General features: G+C 47.4%; 1 protein-coding gene across 1 annotated transcript in view; it reads right to left on the reverse strand.

The window, feature by feature from the left end:
* The window catches only part of TIE1 (tyrosine kinase with immunoglobulin like and EGF like domains 1), a 314,542-nt gene that overhangs the window by 143,981 nt on the left and 144,069 nt on the right, over positions 1-26,492 (reverse strand). Inside the window, exons 4-8 of the mRNA XM_078672346.1 lie at positions 25,092-25,247; positions 21,667-21,798; positions 12,814-12,954; positions 10,311-10,439; positions 8,498-8,643 (exon numbers count right to left, since the gene is read on the reverse strand). Of these exons, the coding sequence (XP_078528472.1) occupies positions 8,498-8,643; positions 10,311-10,439; positions 12,814-12,954; positions 21,667-21,798; positions 25,092-25,247 (704 nt within the window). The remainder of the gene's footprint in view (positions 1-8,497; positions 8,644-10,310; positions 10,440-12,813; positions 12,955-21,666; positions 21,799-25,091; positions 25,248-26,492) is intronic.

Here is a 26,492-nt window from a genome sequence, read left to right on the forward strand (position 1 = left end):
CCGGAAGTGCTTGGCCGGCCGGCCAATTGCAGCGCGTCCCCGAGGTCTGACCCGGAAGTCAGGCAAGCTGCGGCGGGACAACAGGAAGCGGACGGGAGCCCACCCCGCGCTCCTGCAGCAGAAGAAGAAGCCGGCACATTCCGCCCCTCCCCGGGGCTCCAAGGAAGTGAAGAGGTGAGCCCCGGAGGGTGACAGGGGAGAGCGGAAACAGCGCGTGAGGCCGCGGGGCTCCCGTGCCAGGAGAGAGCCCCGCCCGCGAGAGGAGAGGAAGCCCCCGCGCCAGACCCGGTGAGTGCTTCAAGAGGAAGGGGGAGGTGTCTGGGCACACTGCCGGTGCCCGCGCCCCGCCCCCCTGTGCATTGCTGTGGTTGTTGGGGCCACGAGGCTCCGGTATCCGGGGGCATTTTTCTGTTTAGAGCCACAGAGGCTCCTGCTGGCATTTGAGCATTTCGAGTCCCCAGGGAGGGGACTCCGACGCTCCGGGGGCATTTTTGTGTAGAGCCCAGTGAGGCTCTGGAGGGCCACATTTATTTCTTAGGGCCCGGAGAGAGGCTCCAGGTGCCAAAGTTGTTTTGAAGAGCCCAGAGAGGCTCTTGAGCCCCCATGGTTGTTTGAGAGCCCAGAGAGGCTCAGGGGGACATTTTGTTTCTGCAGAGCCTGTGAGGCTCCCCCATTGGCCCCACTGTTGTTCTTGAGCCCTGGCAGGCTCAAACATTGTTGCGCCAGTTGCCCAGCACTTTGTGGGCAACTGCTACGTTTAGGACCCTGACACTTTGGACACAGGGCGTCCTAGCCCCAACAAGGCCAGAGGGCCTAGGGACAGTCACAGGTGGTGACTTACGTGAGTTTGGCGCAATTGTACTTTCTATGCACCTCTGAATGTATTGTTTATGCGTCATGTGCCTTTACACCTCTGAATGAATGTTATGCATTGCATCATGTGTTTTCCTCTTACACCCCTACAGGTATTGTAATACATAGGTGGTTGTTTTCTCCCTAGTACAGGTGGTGCTAGTGAGGTCCTGGTTACCAGTAATTACTGGTTTTGTGCTATATTCTATGTACTAAGTGCTATTTCTGAAAGTGCTATTTCTGATTCCTGACAGTGGTCCAGGTGGCCCTGTCTTGTAAATATCCCCCTGTAAATTCTGCCCGTGCCTCTGGCACATTGTAAAGTGTGTGTTTTATCTAATGTGTTTTTGGTGTAATACAAAGGCTATTTTTAGATAACCTTGTGTGGAGTTTCCTTTGTGGTGGGCCTTTGGGTGTTGTTGCTGGGGTGCGTGCGCAAATACTTAGCCTACATCGCCTCCAAGTTTAGCCTTGCTGCTCGCGCCACGTTACCTAGAGGGTGAGTAGGGGTTATCTTGGCGTGTAACTCCCTTGCCCTGACTTGGGTGTGGTGGTCTCTGACTGACTTTGGCGAAAGCCCTGGCCAGCCGGGGATCCCATTTCCAACATTGGCGGCAAGCGGTGGGATAAGGATTTGTGTTTGCCTTGTACCTTAGTAGCGGCTGGCTGCACCACAAAACTCGGCATTTTAGATGACCACATTTTAAGGGGATTGTTTTTTTGGAAGTTTCATATTTTCTTCTCCTGAAGGTATCATTGTGCAATTGTGTCCAGTACATTTGTTCCCCTGCCCCGCGCCCAGAGTCTGGTACCTGTGTCACTTGTGGTCAGGTTGAGAAGTCAGGGGTGGTAGAAACTGCCTTACTAGTCCGAGGGGGGGGTTGTGTGTGGATGAATGGTGTGTGGCACTAGGCAAGTGAGTGTGAGCTCTCTGGGGTAGAGAACTTGCTGAATACCTTGTGAATTGTGTACTCCTGTGTTAGCTCAGACCCTAGGTTCCCTGTGTGATCTCTTCTCTAGAACGTCCGCCAGAATGGTGCCTGCTTTTGATGTCTGTGATCTGTTTAGATACAGTATGGGAGAGTTGGTAAGGTTCTGTGAAGAGAGAGACATAGGGGTGGATGAGTTAGACACTCAGTCTGAACTTAGGAGCAGCCTGATCCTATGGCAAAAGTGTCAGTGGGACCTTGAGCGCAGTGAGGAAAGGGCCCGGGCTTCACACCAGGAGGGTGGTTGGTCTGTGGGGTGCCCTGAAGATTCAGAGGAGGAAGAAGATGTCAGCACCTGGATGCCAGTAGAGAGGGAGGACCCCATAGATAGGGAGTCCCTTGCTGGGTCCAGCGTAGGAGGCAGCGCCTCATCCCTTTCCCTGTCCCCAGAGGAGCTGGAAGATAGGAGGAGAGAAAGGGAGCACCAGCTGGCTTTAGAAAAGCTCAGGTTGGAGCATGCCCAGGCTATGGCACAGCTGGGCATTAGAAAGCAACAGCTGGAGACCGAGAGGGTCTTAGCGCAGGAAAGGATAGAGGAGGCTGAGAGGGCCGCCACCAGAGGCAAAGTAGCTCTGGAGGGTAGACTATCCCCTGCGCGCAGTGTTGAGTTTCTGGATCACCCAGGGAGGGTTGGGTCCAGTGGTGGCAGCTATTTAAATCTCAGTCTAGAAAGTCCCAGTTCCCAGAGTATGGTTCCTGTTTCCCCAGAGGAGGAGAATAGGTTGAGGTTTAGGAACCTTAGGAAACCGTCTCATCAGTCTTGGGAAGACTTTGAGGATGACTGTTGTGAAACCCTGTGTGATTGGGTACGGGAGCCCACGAAATGTGATTGGGACCTATTGTTCGATATGGTTCTCAGAGAGCAGTTGCTCAGTTGTTGTTCACCAGGGTTGCGCCAACACCTGTTAGGGTGTGGATTGTCTGAACCATGTGAGCTGGCAGAGGAAGCAGACCGCTGGGAAGGGACCAGAGGTTCTGTAGAGTCATTGGTGAGTGACTCCAAAAGTAGTGGGTCAGGGATCTTCCAGCCCAGCGTGGTGGAGGAGGCTCAGTGTAGCCCAGCTAGGTCCCTGGTTAGTGAGAAGGGTGTAGGGGCTGACTGCCTGGCTCAGTGGAGCAGGAGTCAGTGGGTGGCTGAGAGCCCCCAGAGGCCCGAAGCCCTGTCTCAGAACCTGGGTGGTTTCTTGAGGGAACACCAGGTTGGGGACCTAGGCTGTCCTGTTAACCCAGTTGAGGAGGATCTCCTAGTGAGTAGAGGACCTGGAGCGTCTGTAACCAGAGCTCCTGTGGTTCTAGAGTCTGGCAGTACCGCTCCGATAGGGAGGGTACAGGAGTCCAGAGTGAGGAGTGATTGGGGGAGTTCCCCAGTGGAAGGACCAGTGGGTCAGGGACTACCCAGTTGGGCTAGGTTCCCGTGTAGTGACCCGGGTGGCGCCATTTCTGGTCTGGGGGATCGTCACGCACTGTCAGGTGGACAGAGGGCGGGAGATCTGCGCCAGACAGACAATCACACAACAGATGTGTCATTTGTTAGCCTCAGGGGGATTGTGTGTGAGTCCCCAGAAGTCCTGGAGTGCCAGGCAATTGTTCCACCAAAGATTTTAGACGGGAGGTTGGGAGGCCAGGTTCAGGGTCAGCCTGACCTGAAGGGTAGGACGACTGTAACCAGTGTCCTGACCGGTTCTTCTTCCAGAGGAACTTCTCCAGGTGGGAGAGGGCAGACCTCTGGAAGGGGGTGCAGAGGGTGGGAGAGCCCACCTCTGACCCCGGTGCAACCTGAGTGGATAAGCCCTGGGTTGGAATGGCGTTCTAGGGGTACCCCTCGCAGAGGGAGGAGGAACCCTAGAAGAAGAGGTAAGGGGAGGAGAGCCTTCCCTGAGACTCCTGGTCCGCCTGAGGTTGTAGGCCTTAGGCTGGAGAACCAGTGGCAGTCTAGTCCTGTCTTGCGGACAGGAAGAGTGGAAAATGGCTCCTATGTGCCAGGGGTTACTACCCCCCGCTCTGCGAATTGGCATGGACCAGTGGCACCTGGGTGGCCCAGGGCCTGGTCCTGGCCGCGGACAACTTGGGAGTACCAGTGGGGTAGCCCAGTTGGTCCAGACAGTGTGTTTAGAAGGAATCCCATGGGTTCACCGTGGCATAGAACAGGAGGGTGTCCCTGCAGTTGTGGGCCCGCGTCCGTGTTCTATCGCCCCAAGCAGGGAAGTCCTTCACGGTGGTGATTGGTCTCCCCTGCGTTTTGGCTGGAAGGGGGTTATGTTGGACTTTGGCCCTTAGGGCAGGTTCACCCCGAGACTTTTTGCTTGAAATGGTGACCTGGAGATGGTGATTTTTGGGTTCTGCGCACTTTCACTGTGTCCCAGTGGAAAGTGCGTGCGCATTCTGAGTGCATGTGCTGAGCTAGGCCTACCCGCCCATAGGAATGCATGGGGAATGTATGTGTCCCTGGTAGTTCCTGATGCGTGGGGTGTACAGGCTTGAGTCTGGTATGTGTGAACTCGTGAGAGTGAATGCTGCGAGATGGTGTATGCAGCATGTATGTGTCTAGTAGCGAAGCGCCATTTCTAGACATGGCTGTACGTGTGCTGTGAGGGTGCTGGCGTGTGATTGGCTGGAGCTGGCTGGCATGCCAGGCTCCAGCAAGTCTGGATGGGTCTGCCCGGTGGTGAGTGGGAGATTAGCATGAGTGATGTGTGGGAGGAGTGTACCTGTGTCCTGGATGGGCTGGGTTTTCCCCACACAATGCTGGCTCCGCCCCCCTGTGGTGTGTCTAATGACCCAAGCCCTGCCAGTGAATAGAGAGGGTGGTTGAGGTAAACAGAGTACTCAAGAACCAGCTGCGACTGGTTCCGCCCCCACTCTGCACCCTCAGACAAAGGAATGCACTGTATAAAAATGGGGCTGTGTCCCCACTGAAGTTGTTCTCTTCCAGGATCCTGAGGGGGCTGTTGCTGCTGCTGCTGGGCCAGAGGACCGCCACTTGGGGTGTCTCCCTGCCTGGAGACCCAGTGTGCTGGCTCTGGGCCCAGCCTTGCCCCCTGCCCCTTGAAAGGACTTTTGCTGGACTTTGGGCTGTCCTCTAGCGCTGGGAGCGCTGGAATTGCCTCTTAGCGCTTGGAAGCGCTTGCAGATTCCTCCTAGCGCCTGGGAGCGCTTTATTTCGTCCTAGCGCTGGGAGCGCTGTGAGCGCTGTTGTTTGTGCCCCCCTAGCGCTTGAGAGCGCTTGATTTTGACCAGCAGCGCCTGGGAGCGCTTCTGTAAGGCAGGTGCCCACCCTGCACTTCGCGGCTCGAGCGGCTGCCCACGCCGCATATTTGTTTTATTTACCTCGAGGGAGCCCACTCCTCGGTAAAATTCATTCCCCGCCTACGAGTGTTTGGAACGGGCCGCCGCGCTGCCCGCGACGACCCGGAAGTGCTTGGCCGGCCGGCCAATTGCAGCGCGTCCCCGAGGTCTGACCCGGAAGTCAGGCAAGCTGCGGCGGGACAACAGGAAGCGGACGGGAGCCCACCCCGCGCTCCTGCAGCAGAAGAAGAAGCCGGCACATTCCGCCCCTCCCCGGGGCTCCAAGGAAGTGAAGAGGTGAGCCCCGGAGGGTGACAGGGGAGAGCGGAAACAGCGCGTGAGGCCGCGGGGCTCCCGTGCCAGGAGAGAGCCCCGCCCGCGAGAGGAGAGGAAGCCCCCGCGCCAGACCCGGTGAGTGCTTCAAGAGGAAGGGGGAGGTGTCTGGGCACACTGCCGGTGCCCGCGCCCCGCCCCCCTGTGCATTGCTGTGGTTGTTGGGGCCACGAGGCTCCGGTATCCGGGGGCATTTTTCTGTTTAGAGCCACAGAGGCTCCTGCTGGCATTTGAGCATTTCGAGTCCCCAGGGAGGGGACTCCGACGCTCCGGGGGCATTTTTGTGTAGAGCCCAGTGAGGCTCTGGAGGGCCACATTTATTTCTTAGGGCCCGGAGAGAGGCTCCAGGTGCCAAAGTTGTTTTGAAGAGCCCAGAGAGGCTCTTGAGCCCCCATGGTTGTTTGAGAGCCCAGAGAGGCTCAGGGGGACATTTTGTTTCTGCAGAGCCTGTGAGGCTCCCCCATTGGCCCCACTGTTGTTCTTGAGCCCTGGCAGGCTCAAACATTGTTGCGCCAGTTGCCCAGCACTTTGTGGGCAACTGCTACGTTTAGGACCCTGACACTTTGGACACAGGGCGTCCTAGCCCCAACAAGGCCAGAGGGCCTAGGGACAGTCACAGGTGGTGACTTACGTGAGTTTGGCGCAATTGTACTTTCTATGCACCTCTGAATGTATTGTTTATGCGTCATGTGCCTTTACACCTCTGAATGAATGTTATGCATTGCATCATGTGTTTTCCTCTTACACCCCTACAGGTATTGTAATACATAGGTGGTTGTTTTCTCCCTAGTACAGGTGGTGCTAGTGAGGTCCTGGTTACCAGTAATTACTGGTTGTGTGCTATTTTGTGCTATATTCTATGTACTAAGTGCTATTTCTGAAAGTGCTATTTCTGATTCCTGACAGTGGTCCAGGTGGCCCTGTCTTGTAAATATCCCCCTGTAAATTCTGCCCGTGCCTCTGGCACATTGTAAAGTGTGTGTTTTATCTAATGTGTTTTTGGTGTAATACAAAGGCTATTTTTAGATAACCTTGTGTGGAGTTTCCTTTGTGGTGGGCCTTTGGGTGTTGTTGCTGGGGTGCGTGCGCAAATACTTAGCCTACATCGCCTCCAAGTTTAGCCTTGCTGCTCGCGCCACGTTACCTAGAGGGTGAGTAGGGGTTATCTTGGCGTGTAACTCCCTTGCCCTGACTTGGGTGTGGTGGTCTCTGACTGACTTTGGCGAAAGCCCTGGCCAGCCGGGGATCCCATTTCCAACACATTCCATTACAGAGTGCTGTATTTGGCCCCAGACAATATGCAATTCCTCCACAGGGGATTTCTTTAATTAAGGTCCTGTACAGAGAACAAAGGCTCGACCTCAAAAGGCAATCACAGAAAAACTCTCACTCCCTTCTCATGCATTCTTTTTATTCCTTCCTCATTATCTCTTTTCTCCCCCTATTTTCTCTTTACACATCTATTCTTTTCACTTTTCATTTATATCTACCCTATGGGCCTGATTCACAGAACGAACTTAAGACTCAATCCTAAATTTACTACTATTTTGGTATTCACAGAATGCACTTACTACTTTTGGCATTCACAGAATGCACTTACTACTTTTGGCATTCACAGAATGAACTTACTACTTTTGGCATTCACAGAATGCACTTACTACTTTTGGTATTCACAGAATGAACTTACTACTTTTGGCATTCACAGAATGCACTTACTACTTTTGGTATTCACAGAATGCACTTACTACTTTTGGCATTCACAGAATGAACTTACTACTTTTGGCATTCACAGAATGCACTTACTACTTTTGGTATTCACAGAATGAACTTACTACTTTTGGCATTCACAGAATGAATTTACTACTTTTGGTATTCACAGAAGTTAGGATTTTGTCTTAAGTTTGTCTTAAGACACACTTAAGACAGACTTAAGACAAACTTAAGACAGACTCAAGACAGACTCAAGACAGACTTAAGACAAAATCCTAACTTCTGTGAATACCAAAAGTAGTAAGTGCATTCTGTGAATACAATAGTAGTAAGTTTAGGATTGAGTCTTAAGTTCATTCTGTGAATCGGGCCCTATATTTCTCACCCTAATCTCTCCCTAAGTGACACACGATCTCTTACCATCACATTTCTTGTACTTTACTCCTTATAGCATCTGGCTAAGGCAGCCTAGGGAGCTCCATACCACAGCGGTAGAGCTATAACGTCTATGGAGATGTTTACATTGTGCTACTGAAAACATCATAGAAGCATTTCACGTCACATTTTAGCATATATGGAGTAACGCTGCCACCATGTGGATATTCCCGGTACTGCAGGCAAACCAAAGCTTGTCTCGTTTCCCATTTATCTTTCTTTGTCACTCACACCTTACCTTCCCTGCCTCTTTCATCTCCCCTCGCTTTCTCATCTATCCTCTAAAATCTAAATTCACCCATTTCTCTTATCCGTCAACATTTCTTGCACTTCCCTTCCTACTTCTCCCCACACATTCCTTCCTTCCCGGATTTCCTTACTGCCCTTTTAACCCCCCTTCCGCCTCCCATGTAATCACTACACATTACCCTCCGTGACTCTTTAAATCCTCTTTCCTTACCGTCTCACCCTCCCTTTGCCCCCTTCAGCCTTATAACAGCCTCTCTCTCTTACCTTCCCTCTCTCACTAGCCTTATTTCATGCTAACGTTCTTTCTGTCTTTTCCATGTTTAATGTTCCCCTCTCTCCCGCACACTCTCTTTCTTTCAGTTTTTTCCATCCTAATTTATCTTCTCGATCTCCCCTGACTCCTTCAGCCCTGCCACCCTTTTACTTATCCCCCGGCCCCTTTTGCCCTCTCTCACCTTCCTTCTCGTTCTACTACTGTCTCTATTAGACTTCTCTCCCTAACCATCAGCCCCCCCCCTCACCTCTGTTCTCCCACCGCCAGGTTTGTGCTCTCTTTTGTTTCTACGGACATTGCTCTCCCCCAGACACCTCAGCCGAGGCACACTGTGCCTCCCCCTCCCACACCCCACACACCACACACATACCGTGAGCACAGCGCCGTCTGCCTTGCGCAGCTCCATGCTGTCCCGCACCGGGGGTGGGTTCCCCGTCGCCGCGCACTGCACCACTGAGCTGGAGTTCATGTTGAATTCAGCCTCCGGCATCAGGTCGATGATCTGAGGGATCCGGTCTGGAAGCAGAAGAACGAAAAGTCAGGAGCAGCGGAGATGAGAGGGGCAGGAAAGCAAGAAGGGCCTGTGCACAGAAATGTAAAGGGCCCGATTCACAGAACTAACTTAAGACAAAATCCTAAACTTACTACCATTTTGGTATTCACAGAAGGCACTTACTCATTTTGGTATTCACAGAAGGCACTTACTCATTTCGGTATTCACAGAAGTTAGGAGTCCTAACTTTAGGACTCCTAAATGCCTTCTGTGAATACTGAAAGGGATGTATGACATTACAACGCATGCTTTTACATCGCATGCCTTTACAACGTGGTTTTTACAACGCAAACCTTTACAACGCATAGCGCTTTGGGGTGCTGGATAGTGAATAGTTTAATTTACTATTCCAACTCCAGTCCCCGTGGACACTAGGGAAGGTGTTGGATAGTAAATTAAACTTATTCCCTATCCTAGAGCGCCCCCAGCGCAATGCGTTGTAATGGTTTGCGTTGTAAAAGTTGCGTCGTAAAGGCACTGCGTGGTAAAAGTTGCGTTGTAAAGGATGTTTCCCTGCCGAAAGTCTTAAAGTTAGGATTTTTCTCGGTTTAGTAGTAGTAACGTTAGGACTCCTAACTTTAGGACCCCTAAATCCCTTCTGTGAATACCGAAAGTCTTAAAATTAGGATTTTTCTCAGTTTAGTAGTAGTAAAGTTAGGACTCCTAACTTTAGGACACCTAAACACCTTCTGTGAATACCGAAAGTCTTAAAATTAGGATTTTCCTCAACTTTATTACTACTGAACTGACAAAAATCCTAATTTTAAGGCTTTCGGTATTCACAGAAGGCATTTAGGAGTCCTAAAGTTAGGACTCCTAACTTCTGTGAATACCGAAATGAGTAAGTGTCTTCTGTGAATACCAAAATGAGTAAGTGCCTTATGTGAATACAAAAATGGTAGTAAGTTTAGGATTTTGTCTTAAGTTAGTTCTGTGAATCGAGCCCACAGAGAATTGATGATGCCCTCAGCAGATATCAAGGCATGGCCTCCCTGTCATTCCATCTCTGATCACAGGCAGAAGAAATCAACACACACCCCCAGAGCACTTCATCCTGCATATGTAGGTACTCAGTGTATGACTGTCCATGTGGGTCATAGGAAGACGCAATGTGGATTTCAGTTCACCCATTCACAGATCAGCCAATAGGAAGACACCATGTGGCTTTCTTTCAGGTCACCCATTCACAGATCAGCCAATAGGAAGACACCATGTTGCTTTCTTTCAGGTCACCCATTCACAGATCAGCCAATAGGAAGACACCATGTGGCTTTCTTTCAGGTCACCCATTCCCAGATCAGCCAATAGGAAGACACCATGTGGCTTTCTTTCAGGTCACCCATTCCCAGATCAGCCAATAAGAAGACGCCATGTGGACCTCAGATCACCCATTCATAAATCCAATCAACACAAAGACACCATGTGGCTTTCAGTTCATCCATTCACAGATCAGCCAATAGAAAGACACCATGTGGCTTTCAGGTCACTCATTCATTGATCAGTCAATAGGAAGACAACATGCAGCTTTCAGGTCAGCCATTCCCAGATCAGATCAGTAGTAAATCAGTGCATGGTCTGAAAAGGGACATTACCAAACCAGAGAAGGTGCTGGTGGAACTCAGTTCCTTACCTGATTTCTCGCAGTGCTGCCCATGCCATCCCGTTGGACACACACACCCGCTGAAGCGGTTACAGGTTCCTCCATTTTGGCACTGGCACTGCAGGGCACAATCAGCACCATAGTGGTTGATGCTGCACTCTAAAGGGGAGACCAAAAGGGAAGGGTGTTATCAGTGGACAAGATTCAGAGGCGCGCCAAGATGTCAGACAGTGGACAAACCAGTGCTCAGTTCCCATCAGTAGGGGCAGAGAACAGCTCAGTGCCTGTCAGGTCCTGGCAATGTCAGCAGCCATACCCAGAAAGGTGTTCAACACATCCAGGAACAGCTGTATGTCCCAGTCTGTGAAAAACTAATGTCCCAGGGCGTGGGGGACATTTTTAAAATGTTCCTGCCATTGGTCATAGCGGTGTACATGGGTACCTGGACACAGACAAAGTCAGAAGACATGGCTTCCAAAGGCGGAACCTCGCTGTTGAAAGCCATCACTTCTACATTCAGATTGAAGCCAGCATAACCATGGGCTGACTTTCGATCACTGGATCCACAAGCAGATCTTTACGTCCTGCAGAATGGTCTGCCGAGAGGTGTTGGAGACCGAGCCCTGCCATCGCAGGGATTACATATAAGCTCCCTGTGGATGTGAGTTGTGATAAAATATAGCTCAGAAACAGAATGTGAATAAATATTAGTTTTTGACATTAAGCATCATGTGGAATTACTGATGAATGATTGGACATATTTGAAAGATGCATGGAACAGTAGTGAACACAGGAGTATGAACACAGGCACCCTTGCACCATAGTGCAAAGGTGCCTGCATTGGCGCTAGGCTGCCAAACGGCACCAGCGCAGGGAGGAAGGACAGGAATGCAACGTATTGGATCAATCCGGCGCATTGAGGACCTTTCCCTGTGACGCAGCGCAGCAAGGTCATAAATATGCCCCACAATGTGTGATAAAATGTTTATGGGCATCTCCCTGAGCTCCTCGGATGTACGATGTTACAACGCGATCAAAATGATCGCGGTATATCACAACGCATCTTTTACAACGCAAGTCGTTACCGCGACTTGCGCTGTAGGGTGCTGGACTTAGGAATAGTAAGATTTACTTTCCAACTCCAGCCTACGTACAGTAGGGAAGGTGTTGGAATAGTAAATCTACTATTCCTTAGTCTAGGGTGCCCTCCACGCAAGTCGTGGTAACGACTTGCGTTGTAAAAGAAGCGTCGTAATGGCACCGCGGTGTTTTGACCACGGTGTAAAGGTTGTAGACCGAGCTCCTCAGAGTCTGGCTTCTGCTCTGACTTTAGAAACATAGGGGCATTTTTATGAATGGCTTTCGTGACGTTTGTACCATGCAAAGTGTTACACACGTGATGCAAGCCTCTAAGTCAGATTTATGACCCACACAAGGCCACTTTGTGTGGATTTGAATGGCTCCATAAATCTGGAGTAAGTCGACACAGCGCGAATCGCTGCATTGCATTACTCTGCGCAAGGAGACTTTCCATGGGCGCTGCAGTGAGTGTTCCCACGCAACTCCAATGTAAATGTATGTGGTCTTGTAAAGCGCACTGCTGCCCTGAGGCGTCGTGGCGCTGTAGACCGCTGGGGAACCCGTCCTGGCTTTCCCTGTGAGATGGTCCCTAACTGGGCATCTCCAAGGTGAAACCAGGCATCCCCGGTGAATGTGGGGGGCCGTTGTAGAGATGAGGCAAGCTAATGCCCAGAGTTGCTGAGTGAGACCCCTGGTTAGAGTAGGCACCGAGGCGAGAATTGTCGAGTCCGCTTACCCTGGTCCACGACCCTGCCGCGTCGGGAATTGAACCCTGGTCCCGGGCCGTTCTCTGCTTCCGGGTCTGCCGCCTCTAACCAGTGAGCCACACCACTCCATGGTTTGTGATGCCTTCGCAGATTTACAAGGACTTGTAAACCTGAGAATGCTCCAAAATCGTATGCATCCCCAGGGGAGGCGTAACAAGAAGAAATATCTTCATTTCTCCTTGTTTTTATCTCTCTCTAAGTGTGCTGCATTCTACAGCACACATATAAAGTGGGAAAAGCCTCTCAGGATTGTTTTTCTGAAGGAAAGTGTCCCTTCCTGCACAAAAACAATCCTGCCTGTGTTGGTGCAAGGCAGCACGTTGTGCACCAGCGAAGGGAAAGAACAGAAACGTGCTGTATGATGGAAAATACAGCGCATTCCTGCCCTTTCACGCAGCGCAGCAAGTTGGCTTGCTGCGCTGCATGAAATAATTATAAATCTGCCCCATAACTGGGAGGCCAGGCCTTCTCATGGGCGGCTCTTGGTTTGTGGATCACGCGACACCTGCTTCTTTCTGCCTCCTCCCTGACTGCATGCTTGTATTATTATACCCTTGGTTTGGTTGTGGTAAAGTGTAAAATAAGTAAAATGACATTGCTATCTGAGTTACTCAGTTATCACATGATGCAACCAATGATTTGTGCACAGCTTGGTTCAACAAGATTGGGTGAATGAAGGTGGGTACCTGCATTACACTGAAGTCCATGCCAGCCGGTGGCACAGGAGCACCCGTATGGGTCGGGCAGGCAGAAGGACAGCCCATGGCAGCTGTGGTCCTTCTTGCAAACTTCTTGGCAGTTGTGTCCAAACCTTCCCTCGCGGCAGGCTGCAAAACATGCATGAGGAAATGGGGTTAGCTGCAGACATGTGCACCTTAAAATCTCAGCTTGTGACCGTGATCTAAACTCCAGACATGTGCCCCTTCAGATCACAACCTGTGAGCTTGATCTAAACTGCAGCCATGTGCACCCTCAGATCTTAACATGTGAGCTTGATCTAAACTGCAGCCATGTGCACCCTCAGATCTTAACATGTGAGCTTGATCTAAACTGCAGCCATGTGCACCCTCAGATCTTAACATGTGAGCTTGATATAAACTGCAGACATGTGCACCTTCATACTCAACATGTGAGCTTGATCTCAACTGCAGCCTTGTGCACCCTCAGATCTCAACTTGTGACCCTGATCTCAACTGCAGCTATGTGTACCTTCAGATCTCAACCTGTGAGCTTGATCTAAACTACAGACATGTGCACTTTCAGATCTTAACCAGTGAACTTAATCTAATATGCAGACAGGTGCACCCTCAGATCTCAACCTGTGAGCTTGATCTAAACTGCAGCCATGTGCACCCTCAGATCTCAACCTGTGAGCTTGATCTAAATTGCAGCCATGTGCACCCTCAGATCTTAACATGTGAGCTTGATCTAAACTGCAGACATGTGCACCTTCATATCTCAACATGTGAGCTTGATCTCAACTGCAGCTATGTGTACCTTCAGATCTCAACATGTGACCCTGATCTCAACTGCAGCTATGTGTACCTTCAGATCTCAACCTGTGAGCTTGATCTAAACTACAGACATGTGCACTTTCAGATCTTAACCAGTGAACTTAATCTAATCTGCAGACAGGTGCACCCTCAGATCTCAACCTGTGAGCATGATCTAAACTGCAGCCATGTGCACCCTCAGATCTCAACCTGTGAGCTTGATCTAAACTGCAGCCATGTGCACCTTCATATCTCAACATGTGAGCTTGATCTAAACTGCAGACATGTGCACCTTCATATCACAACTTGTGAGCTTGATCTCAACTGCAGCCTTGTGCACCCTCAGATCTCAACATGTGACCCTGACCTCAACTGCAGCTATGTGTACCTTCAGATCTCAACCTGTGAGCTTGATCTAAACTACAGACATGTGCACTTTCAGATCTTAACCAGTGAACTTAATCTAATCTGCAGACAGGTGCACCCTCAGATCTCAACCTGTGAGCTTGATCTAAACTGCAGCCATGTGCACCCTCAGATCTCAACCTGTGAGCTTGATCTAAACTGCAGCCATGTGCACCCTCTGATCTTAACATGTGAGCTTGATCTAAACTGCAGCCATGTGCACCCTCGGATCTTAACATGTGAGCTTGATCTAAACTGCAGGCATGTGCACCTTCATATCTCAACTTGTGAGCTTGATCTCAACTGCAGCCTTGTACACCCTCAGATCTCAACATGTGACCCTGATCTCAACTGCAGCTATGTGCACCTTCAGATCTCAACCTGTGAGTGTGATCTAAACTACAGACATGTGCACTTTCAGATCTCAACCAGTGAACTTAATCTAATCTGCAGACAGGTGCACCCTCAGATTTCAACCTGTGAGCTTGATCTAAACTGCAGCCATGTGCCCCCTCAGATCTCAACCTGTGAGCTTGATCTAAACTGCAGCCATGTGCACCCTCGGATCTTAACATGTGAGCTTGATCTAAACTGCAGGCATGTGCACCTTCATATCTCAACATGTGAGCTTGATCTCAACTGCAGCCTTGTGCACCCTCAGATCTCAAAATGTGACCCTGATCTCAACTGCAGCTATGTGTGCCTTCAGATCTCAACCTGTGAGCTTGATCTAAACTGCAGCCATGTGCACCCTCGGATCTCAACCTGTGAGCTTGATCTAAACTGCAGCCATGTGCACCCTCAGATCTTAACATGTGAGCTTGATCTAAACTACAGACATGTGCACCTTCATATCTCAACATGTGAGCTTGATCTCAACTGCAGCCTTGTGCACCCTCAGATCTCAACATGTGACCCTGATCTCAACTGCAGCTATGTGCACCCTCAGATCTCAACCTGTGAGCTTGATCTCAACTGCAGCTATGTGCACTTTCAGATCTCAACCAGTGAACTTAATCTAATCTGCAGACAGGTGCACCCTCAGATCTCAACCTGTGAGCTTGATCTAAACTGCAGCCATGTGCCCCCTCAGATCTCAACCTGTGAGCTTAATCTAAACTGCAGCCATGTGCACCCTCAGATCTTAACATGTGAGCTTGATCTAAACTGCAGACATGTGCACCTTCATATCTCAACATGTGAGCTTGATCTCAACTGCAGCCTTGTGCATCCTCAGATCTCAACATGTGACCTTGATCTCAACTGCAGCTATGTGTACCTTCAGATCTCAACCTGTGAGCTTGATCTAAACTACAGACATGTGCACTTTCAGATCTCAACCAGTGAACTTAATCTATTCTGCAGACAGGTGCACCCTCAGATCTCAACCTGTCAGCTTGATCTCAACTGCAGCCTTGTGCACCCTCAGATCTCAACATGTGACCCTGATCTCAACTACAGCTATGTGTACCTTCAGATCTCAACCTGTGAGCTTGATCTAAACTACAGACATGTGCACTTTCAGAACTCAACCAGTGACCTTAATCTAATCTGCAGACAGGTGCACCCTCAGATCTCAACCTGTGAGCTTGATCTAAACTGCAGCCATGTGCACCCTCAGATCTCAACCTGTGAGCTTCATCTAAACTGCAGCCATGTGCACCTTCATATCTCAACATGTGAGCTTGATCTAAACTGCAGACATGTGCACCTTCATATCTCAACATGTGAGCTTGATCTCAATTGCAGACTTGTGCACCCTCAGATCTCAACATGTGACCCTGATCTCAACTGCAGCTATGTGTACCTTCAGATCTCAACCTGTGAGCTTGATCTAAACTACAGACATGTGCACTTTCAGATCTTAACCAGTGAACTTAATCTAATCTGCAGACAGGTGCACCCTCAGATCTCAACCTGTGAGCTTGATCTAAACTGCAGCCATGTGCACCCTCAGATCTCAACCTGTGAGCTTGATATAAACTGCAGCCATGTGCACCCTCAGATCTTAACATGTGAGCTTGATATAAACTGCAGACATGTGCACCTTCATATCTCAACATGTGAGCTTGATCTCAACTGCAACCTTGTGCACCCTCAGATCTCAACATGTGACCCTGATCTCAACTGCAGCTATGTGCACCTTCAGATCTCAACCTGTGAGTGTGATCTAAACTACAGACATGTGCACTTTCAGATCTCAACCAGTGAACTTAATCTAATCTGCATACAGGTGCACCCTCAGATTTCAACCTGTGAGCTTGATCTAAACTGCAGCCATGTGCCCCCTCAGATCTCAACCTGTGAGCTTGATCTAAACTGCAGCCAAGTGCACCCTCAGATCTTAACGTGTGAGCTTGATCTAAACTGCAGACATGTGCACCTTCATATCTCAACATGTGAGCTTGATCTCAACTGCAGCCTTGTGCACCCTCAGATCTCAACATGTGACCCTGATCTCAACTGCAGCTATGTGCACCTTCAGATCTCAACCTGTGAGTGTGATCTAAACTACAGACATGTGCCCTTTCAGATCTCAACCAGTGAACTTAATCTAATCTGCAGACAGGTGCACCCTCAGATCTCAACCTGTGAGCTTGATCTAAACTGCAGCCATGTGCCCCCTCAGATCTCAACCTGTGAGCTTGATCTAAACTGCAGCCAAGTGCACCCTCAGATCTTAACATATGAGCTTGATCTAATCTGCAGACATGTGCACCTTCATATCTCAACATGTGAGCTTGATCTCAACTGCAGCCTTGTGCATCCTCAGATCTCAACATGTGACCCTGATCTCAACTGCAGCTATGTGTACCTTCAGATCTCAACATGTGAGCTTGATCTAAACTACAGACATGTGCACTTTCAGATCTCAACCAGTGAACTTAATCTAATCTGCAGACAGGTGAACCCTCAGATCTCAACCTGTCAGCTTGATCTCAACTGCAGCCTTGTGCACCCTCAGATCTCAACACGTGACCCTGATCTCAACTACAGCTATGTGTACCTTCAGATCTCAACCTGTGAGCTTGATCTAAACTACAGACATGTGCACTTTCATATCTCAACCAGTGAACTTAATCTAATCTGCAGACAGGTACACCTTCAGATCTCAACCAGTGAACATGATCTAAACTGCAGACATGTGCACTTTCAGATCTCAGTCTGTGACCCTGATCTCAACTGCAGACATGTGCACCTTCAGATCTCAGCCTGTGACCTTGATCTCAACTGCAGACATGTGCACGTTCAGATCTCAACCTGTGATCTTGTTCTAAGCTGCAGACATGTGCACCTTCAGATCTCAGCCTGTGACCTTGATCTCAACTGCAGACATGTGCACCTTCAGATCTCAGCCTGTGATCTTGTTCTAAGCTGCAGACATGTGCACCTTCAGATCTTAGCCTGTGATCTTGTTCTAAACTGCAGACATGTGCACCTTCAGATCTCAGCCTGTGACCTTGATCTCAACTGCAGACATGTGCACCTTCAGATCTCAGCCTGTGATCTTGTTCTAAGCTGCAGACATGTGCACCTTCAGATCTCAGCCTGTGACCTTGATCTCAACTGCAGAAATGTGCACCTTCAGGTCTCTACCTGTGACCTTGATCTCAGCTGCAGACATGTGCACCTTCAGGTCTTAGTCCGTGACTTTGATCTAGACTGCAGATATATATACCTTCAAATATTAGCCTGTGACCATGGTCTAAACTGAAGACATGCATACATTCAACTCCAAGACTGTGATCTTGTTTTAAACTGTAAACATGTGCACCTTCAGATCTCATTTCACGACCTGATCTAAAAGTCAGACATGTGCACCCTCAGATCTCAACCTGTGATCTTGTTTTAAACTGTAAACATGTGCACCCTCAGATCTCAGCCTGTAACCTTTATCTAAAGTGCAGACAAGTATTTAGTCAAAGCTCAACTGAAAGTGGGTCATTATCTCGCATGGTGACACTTATCTGGCATTTTGGAGCTTGCCTGACAAGCGAGTAGTTACTTAATAGAGAGAAACTCACCTAGCACTGGTATAGAAGCTTGCGGAAGCTCACCTGAATGTGGTACCTGGGCACCACCTAGTATCAAAGCATGCAACATCGAAGCATTCACCCAACATCAAAGCAACTGTCTTCTTGCATTGGAATCGACAGGCGTATTCACATATGCCAGAGGATTTCTTCTCATGTACACTTTATAATATCCAGAGCTGAATGATGTCACTCCCATAGCAGCAAGACCAGCATCCCAAGCCAACAGGTAAAGTTTGTGTTTCAAAGTGGCTTCAAATTCTAGAAATGACTTATGTTCCCATAAACGTACTTATCGCAATCAGCAGCTTTCAACCAATCAAGACAGAAAGCATTATGCAAGTCTATGTGAATTACAGTTGTAGTTAGCCATCTTCAGCTTGAGCAGTACAGTAAAACCAACAAGTAAGGCTCAATGAGCCGGCAACTCACCACGGCATCTTCCTAAACCCGTGCAATAAACTAAGGTGTCATCCTAAACTAGTCCACGAAACCAATCCAAATAAACCAAGATGTTTTCCTAAACAGGTCCAATCAACCAAGCCAAATAAACCAAACCATCTACCTAAAAAGGTCCAACAAACAAAGTCGTCTACCTAACACTGTTCAATAAACCAAAGCGTCTTCCTAACAAGGTCAAATAAACTAAAGTGTCTTCTTAGACAGGTCCAATAAACCAGGTCCAATGAACCAAGGCATGTTCCTTAATAGGATTAATAACCAAGCCCAATAAACCAAGACTAATAAACCAAGGCATCTTCCTAACAAGGTCCAATAAAACAAGACGTCTTCCTAACAAGGTTCAATAAAACAAGGAATCTTCCTCAACAGGTATAAAAAAAACAAGGTATCTTCCTAAAAGGGTCAAATAAACCCGTTCAAATAAACCAAGTTGTCTTCCTAAGCTGGTCCAATAAACTAAGGTGTCTTCCCAAATAGGTCCAAAAAACCAGGTCAAATTAACCAAGGAGTCTACCTAATTAGTTCTAGTAAACCAAGGCATCTTTCTAACCAGATCCAATAATCCAAGACCAATAAACAAAGGTATCTTCTTAACAAGGTCCAATAAAGAAGGTTCAATAAACCGAGTCGTCTTCCTAAAAAGGTCCAATAAACCAAGACGTCTCCCTAACAAGGTCCAATAAACCAAGTCGTCTTCCTAACAAGGTTCAATAAACCAAGGGGCAGATTCACAGAACTAATATGAGACAAAATCCTAAACTTACTACTTTTGGTATTCACAGAAGGCACATACTATTTTTGGCATTCACAGAATGCACTTACGGCTCCTAACTTTACGTCCACACTCGTGCCGGAATTTCCACACCCGGACCAAACTCTCCACACTCGGAGCATACTCTCCGCACCCAGACCGTACTCTCCGGCTAGTGTTGTACTCTCCGGCTCGAGCCATAATCTCCGTCTGGGGCCGAATAAAGTGCAATCAATGGGCCTGATTGCAATTTTTACAAAAAGGAACATTAGGAATGTGTGATAAATGGTAGAGGAGGTCATGAAAAACAGTTTGGGCAGGGAAAAGGGTACAGTCAGACACTACATCATAACCCAGAAGGGTTTCCTCCTTTGCATCATGGTACATTCACTGCACAATTTGTGCTTCCCTCAGTGTTGACTGCACAGCATGAGTGTATGGGTACTGCCTGAGTGAATGGATGAGTGCATGAGTAGTGCCTGAGTGGAAGGTTTGGTGGAAGGGTAATGTCTGGGTCATTTGATGAGTGTATGGGTAGTGCCTGAGTGAATGGATGAGTACATGGGTACTGCTTAAGTGAAGGCTAGAGTGCAAGAGTAGTGCCTGTCTGATTCCATGAGTGCATGGGTAGTACCTCAGTGATGGGATGGGTGTATAGGTAATGCCTGACTGGAAGAATGGGTGCAAGGTTAATGCATGGGTCATTGGATGAGCGAATGGTCAGTGTCTGAGTGAATGATTGAGTGGAAGAATAATGCCTGAGTGATTGCATAAGTACATGGGCAGTACCTGGGTGATTGCATACATGCAGGGGTACTGTCTGAGTGATTGGATGAGTGCATATGTAGTCCGAGAGTGACTTTATTAGTGCACGGCTAATGTCTGGTTGCTTAGATGAGTACATGGGTAGTGCCTGAGTAAAAGAATGACTGTAACAGAAATGCCTGGCGTCATTGGATGAGTGCATGGGTAGTGTATCACTGAAAGAATGAGTACATAAGTAGTATTAGAAGTGAATGAATGAGTTCAAAAGTAGTGCATGAGTGATTGCATGAGTACATGGGTAGTGGCTTGATGATTGCATGAGTGCATGGGTTTTGCCTCTGTGAAATAAAAAAATACAAGGATAATGACTGTGTTATCCTATTAGTGCCAACGTTGTGCTACAGAGATTAGATGACAGAATGGATAGTGTTTGTGTGAAAGGATCACTACCTGGCTGATGACATCAGCAACATAATGAAAGTTTTTAAATAGTGTAAAGTATCAACAATATTTTTAATAGAAATAACATAACAGAGTTGACTGCACAGTCAACTCTGAGGGGAGCGCAAATTGTGCACTGCCTGTACCATGATGCAAAGGAGAGAACTTTACTGGGTTATGATGTAGTGTCTGGCCATACCTTTCTCCCTGCCCAAACTGTTTTCATGACCTTCTCTACCATTTATCACACATTTCTAATGTTCCTTTTTGTAAAAATTGCAATCCAGCCCATTGGTTACACTTTATCAGGCCCCCGCTGGAGATTACGGCTGGAGCCGGAGAGTACAGCCCTAGCCGGAGAGTACGGTCTAGGTGCAAAGAGTACGGTCTGGGTGTGGAAATTCCGGCCCGAGTGCAGACATAAAGTTAGAGGTCATAAGTGCATTCTGTGAATACCAAAAATCATAAGTGCCTTCTGTGAATACCAAAAGTAGTATGTTTAGGATTTTGTCTCAGATTAGTTCAGTGAATCGGCCCCACAGACGTCTTGCTAACAAGGTCCGATAAACCAAGTTGTCTTCCTAACAAGGTCCAATAAAACAAGGCATATTCCTAGCCAGGCCTAAAAAAACAAGTTATCTTCCCATCAGAGTCCAATAAACCAGTTCAAATCAATGAATAATCCTAAACAGGTCCAACAAACCAGGTCCAATAATCCTAGGTGTCTTCTTAAACAGGTCCAAAAACCAGGTCCAATAATCCTAGGTGTCTTCCTAAACAGGTCCAACAAACCAGTTCCAATAATCCTAGGTGTCTTCCTAAACAGGTCCACCAAACCAGGTCCAATAATTCAAGGCGTCTTTCTAACCAGGTTCAATAATTCAAGGCATCTTTCTAACCAGGTCCAATAACCAAAGGTGTCTTCCTATCAAGGTAAAATAACGAAGGTCCAAGAAACTAATGCGTCTTTTTCTTTCTCATGGTGTATCACACCCACCTTACTCGCACCACATTCTAATAGAGACTGCCGATGTTTCTTCCCCATGGCTTATCACACCCATCTTTTTCGTAGCACATTCGAATGCCAACTGGAGATGTTTCTGGCCTATGGCATATCAATCCCACCTTTCTTGCAGAACACTGTACTGAAGGCAGGAGATGTTTCTTACCCATGGAATATCTACCCACCTTTTTCGCAACGCGTCCCCATGAAGCCAGGCGGGCAGACGCACTCGCCAGTGATGTCGTGACAGATGCCGCCATTCAGACAGTCGGGACATTCCTTCTCACACCTGGAGCCCCACTTCTTTGAAGCACACCCTGGGGGAAGACAGGTTGAAGATGAGGGAGAATGTCTGGACACAGAGAAATTTATGGCAGAAACTCTTTCTCGGTTCAAACAAGTGGAACAGGTGAATGATTCAACCATCAACACCTCGTGTCTGAAACTGTGGGTACAACTCATGGTGACTCTGACTTTTCTCCTGGTATGGGAAGTCACCAATTTCAACAACACAAATATTCAAGCTAGTGTAAAGTAAAACGGTCTATGGAGCAGAGGTAAAGTGGGTGGTCAAGTAGTACAAAGATACTGACCGACAGCGATTAGATCTAAATAAACATACACTGAAAAGCAGGTAACCTTCCAGACAGAAACTTAGAATATTGCAATAAGTTATTAAATGAAAAGCAAATCTTGAAGAAACAGTAGACAGTACCAGCACTGTAACCTATGAGGGGGGATTTTCTCAGACGTATCTGTTGCCAGGACATGTTGTTAAGTGAACGTGGTGTGGGTTTAAGGCTTTTCGGTGGGACTGGAGGATTCTTGGTGGGTGGAGGCAGAGCTTCCAGCACTATTTGATTTTTAAAGCACACTATCTTCTACTGGGTAGCTGTTCAGAAAGAAAAGACCAAGTATCCCTAGTGACCTGCACAGTATCCCATGAGGTGAGCATATTTGCAGCAAGTCTAAGAAGTAGTAAGTTTCCCACTTCTTATTTAGATATGGTTCAGTGGTATTTGTAACAAAGATGGCACAGAGGGGGCTTCTGAAGCAGTAGCATAGTGCCTGGGTGAAAGAAGAGCCAAGTGTTGCTGGAAGAGGCTGTGCTCATTATGGCTGCTCTGGAGGTCACTGCACAGAAGATAGCTGGGCTGGAGGTGGTGGGGTTATAGGTGGTTGGGGAGGAGGCGGTTGTCTTTTTGTTGGATAGGCAAGCAGTGCTTACACAGGATATTATTGGATTGTAAAGGTGGCAGCCATGCTTGGGGGTGAGCCAGAGGGTGTTAGGTCTGGAGTTGTTGAATCAGAGGTGGTTTGTCTCAATGTGTTTTGGCCAGAGGTGCTTTGAGCCGAAGATATTTGGGATAGAGGTGGTTGTGTTCGCTTTGAATACAGACGGGACAGATGTTGTTGTGCTGTAGATTGATGGCCAGAGGTAACTGAGTTGAAGGTGGTTGTAGTTGTGGTAGTGTTGGGTGTACTGAATGTTGAAGGATCTTGCTGGTCTGCATCTCATAGTGAGTTAGATGGTTGTCTGGAAGTGGCTCACCTACATTTCAATCACCTGGAGTTGATTGGGTGAGTGATGGATGGGGGTAGAGATAGATTAAAAATGTAACTGGAGGTGGCTGTATCTCATGTAATTTGTTTAGAGTTTGATGTGTTGAAGGTAATTGGCTGACCCTCTGGTTGTGTAAATTTAGGTGACTGGGTAAGAGGTGGTTGGACCGATGGCATCTGGCCTAGAGGGGATTGATCAGGGGTAGCAAGAGCAGAGGTTTCTACACCAATTGTGAGTCAGACATTATTGGAACAAATTGTTTTGGCAAAGGTGGTTGGAAGGAAGCATATTTGTTGGAGGTGGTTATGAATGGCATGGTTAGAGGAAAGGCACATAGACCGGTTGATTTCTAGGAACAGGGAGTTTCCCCACAGCTACCACCCACTTCATTCAGGTTCCATCCTAGGGTATTAGTTACAAAAGCTGTTTGTTATCTGTAGGGAGCGTAAACATTATGGTAAGAAAGGTCAATACAAATTCAATAATTACAGAGAGGACTATATAAATATTTATACTTAACATGGAAGTTCTTAGCCATGTTAATATTACATTTGTTTCCATAGGTCATATAATCACAACACCTCCTTAACAGACAGTCAATAAGGGTTTGTGGAAATAATTCTGCTTCATCCAGGCTAACAGTCTAAAAATGTATTTGAAAGAAAAGTTTTAATAATTTTAAGCTGGCATAAATGGCCAATTATTCTTAAAATAGTAACAGTAACTGTGGTAATGGAATCAACATTTGCCTGCTTCAATATATGACAAATCTGGTTTGGTTGGGAAACAGCGTTTACATCGCATGCGTTACATCGCATGCAATTACAACGTGGTTGTTACAACAACCGCGTTGTTACAACACAAACCATTACATCGCAAGCCACTTCTATGACTTGCTGTAGGGGGCACACTAAACTAAGGAATAGTATAATTTACTATTCCAGCACCTTTCCTCCTGTTGCACACGCTGAAGTTGGAATAGTAAATTATACTATCCCTAAACCCAACGCGCCCCCTATAGCAAGTCGTAGTAATGACCTGCAATGTAATGGTTTGCGTTGTAACAACGTGGTCGTTGTAACAGCTGTGTTGTAATCGCATGCAATGTAGTGCATGCGACGTAACATTGCATAATCGTTTGATTAAATATAGGACAGCTTTCTGGATCTTTGTATACCCCAGCATTCTAGTCATGGGGGGGACCATTATAAGTCATCTTTTAAAGTGTTGCACTGCCTCTGTACTTCCGTCCATCCATAATATTATAAAGATTGTTGCGGTGGAGGCTCCAGATTTCTGCCTTCAGCCGGGGTGGTGTGGCCGGAGGTTGCCGTTAGGTAGTATTGATGGAGGTTGGAGGGTGAAGGGGTTTGGATTGGGCATGTTTGGAGTGCAGATGATTGATCGACAAGTTGTCGGCTGAGAGGTGCTTTTGATGGAAGTGTCTGGGCAGGTTTTGCTGGAGACGGATGGGGTGGAGGTGGTTGGGTTGATGATGATGGACCCTCAGATGACTGTGTCCGAGATTGGGGGCCCCCAGGTTAGGGAACTGGGCCAACTGGCTATTTAGTTGTTTTTGATAGAAGCGGGTGGGTTTGATTGAGTGGTGAATGGTGGTAGTGGGGCTGAAGCCTGTTGGTCCCCTGCTCATTTTGAGGAGATATCTGGGAAACCATGATTGGGTTAAAGGTAGTTGCGGGGAAGGTGGCTTGGCTTGAGAAGGTTGGGATGGAGGTGAGTCATCCTCAGGTGTTTTGTTTTGGAGATGGTATTCCTCTCCAGGCTGGACTCCTTAAGCTGAATTTGGTTGCACTGGAACGGACACCATTGACATGGAAGAGAAACACTGATACACAAGCAATTATGGCTGTGCGCATCTCCCATGAAGCAAGAGGCAAGTACAATATTTGGTCAAGGCTCTACTGGTATCTGCATGTTGTTGCTACATTCACATATGATAAGACAACACGAGGTCGGGTGATGTCCAAGTGGACCAGTAAAGCTCCCTCCCCTCCAGGGCTCTACAGCCCTCCACTGTCTTCTTACCTCGCACAATCAGCCTGAAGAAGGCGTTCACCATGGGGCTCTCGCCCATGAACCCGGCACTGTAGACTCCTGCTTGACTAGAGCTCACCAAGGGGATGCGTAGCGTTGTCATGCCGTCAACCACGTCAGCCTTGTATGTGGTCTGGTAGAAGGTGCCTGGGGCAAAAAGGACACAAGGGAAGTAATGTCACAATCCAGTAAAGGTGGGTGATAACTGAGTCTGTATGAAGCCGCTTGGCTTTTCGATGGAACATCTACCCCTTTGAATGAAAATCCTTGCTGTTAGCAATGTTTGTCTTCTCTACATTAACCCCAAAAGGTTTTACAATTGAAGGGCCATGATACCAATCCTCCATAGTATCAGCTTCAGTACACAGAGATCCTACACAAGGATACAAAGGGATCACTGACATAATATCGAATACAAAAATATAGAATTACCAAAATGTCGATGACAAACTATAGAATGCAAAAATATCGAATTCCTATCTACAAACAGGTAAGTACAAAAATATTGTAGTAAAAAATATAGTTAGTCAAAATATCGATTTTTTTTAAATGCCTTAAAAGTAATTTAAAATTAATTATATAATAAAAATAATTAACTAAAACATACTTAAAAATACTTAAATAACCTTAAAATTATTAAATAAGTAATTTAAGATATTAAAAAACATATATTGTTTAATACATATATATATTAACGTAATATTATTAAAAAAGATACAATATTTTTAACGTAGAATAGCGGTAGGGTAACATTTTCTATTACCACTCCAGTGAGTGCAACAGTAGGGAAAAGGTTGGATAGCGTAGGGGTAAAAAATGCTATTCCCACTCCAGTGAGTGCAACAGTAGGGAAAGCGTTGGATAGCGGGATGGTAAAAATGACTATTCCCACTCCAGAGAGTGCAACAGTAGGGAAAGCGTTGGATAGCATAGGGGTAAAAATTACTATTCCCACTCCAGAAAGTGCAAGAGTAGGGAAAGCGTTGGATAGCTTAGGGGTAAAAATTACTATTCCCACTCCAGAGAGTGCAACAGTAGGGAAAGCGTTGGATAGCGTAGGGGTAAAAATTACTATTCCCACTCCAGAGAGTGCAACAGTAGGGAAAGCGTTGGATAGCGTAGGGGTAAAAATTACTATTCCCACTCCAGAGAGTGCAACTGTAGGGAAAGCGTTGGATAGCGGGAGGGTAAAAATTACTATTCCCACTCCAGAGGGTGCAACAGTAGGTAAAGCGTTGGATAGCGTAGGGGTAAAAATTACTATTCTCACTCCAGTGAGTTTAACAGTAGGGAAAGTAATGATTTAATATATTAATAAAAATAAATTAAATGTCAATACTAATAAAAAATGATTTAAAATGAATTACCAATTTAATATTATGTAATAATTAA

This window comes from Lissotriton helveticus, chromosome 1_2 (genome assembly GCF_964261635.1).
Source record: "Lissotriton helveticus chromosome 1_2, aLisHel1.1, whole genome shotgun sequence".
In the NCBI taxonomy this organism is placed as follows: domain Eukaryota; kingdom Metazoa; phylum Chordata; class Amphibia; order Caudata; family Salamandridae; genus Lissotriton; species Lissotriton helveticus.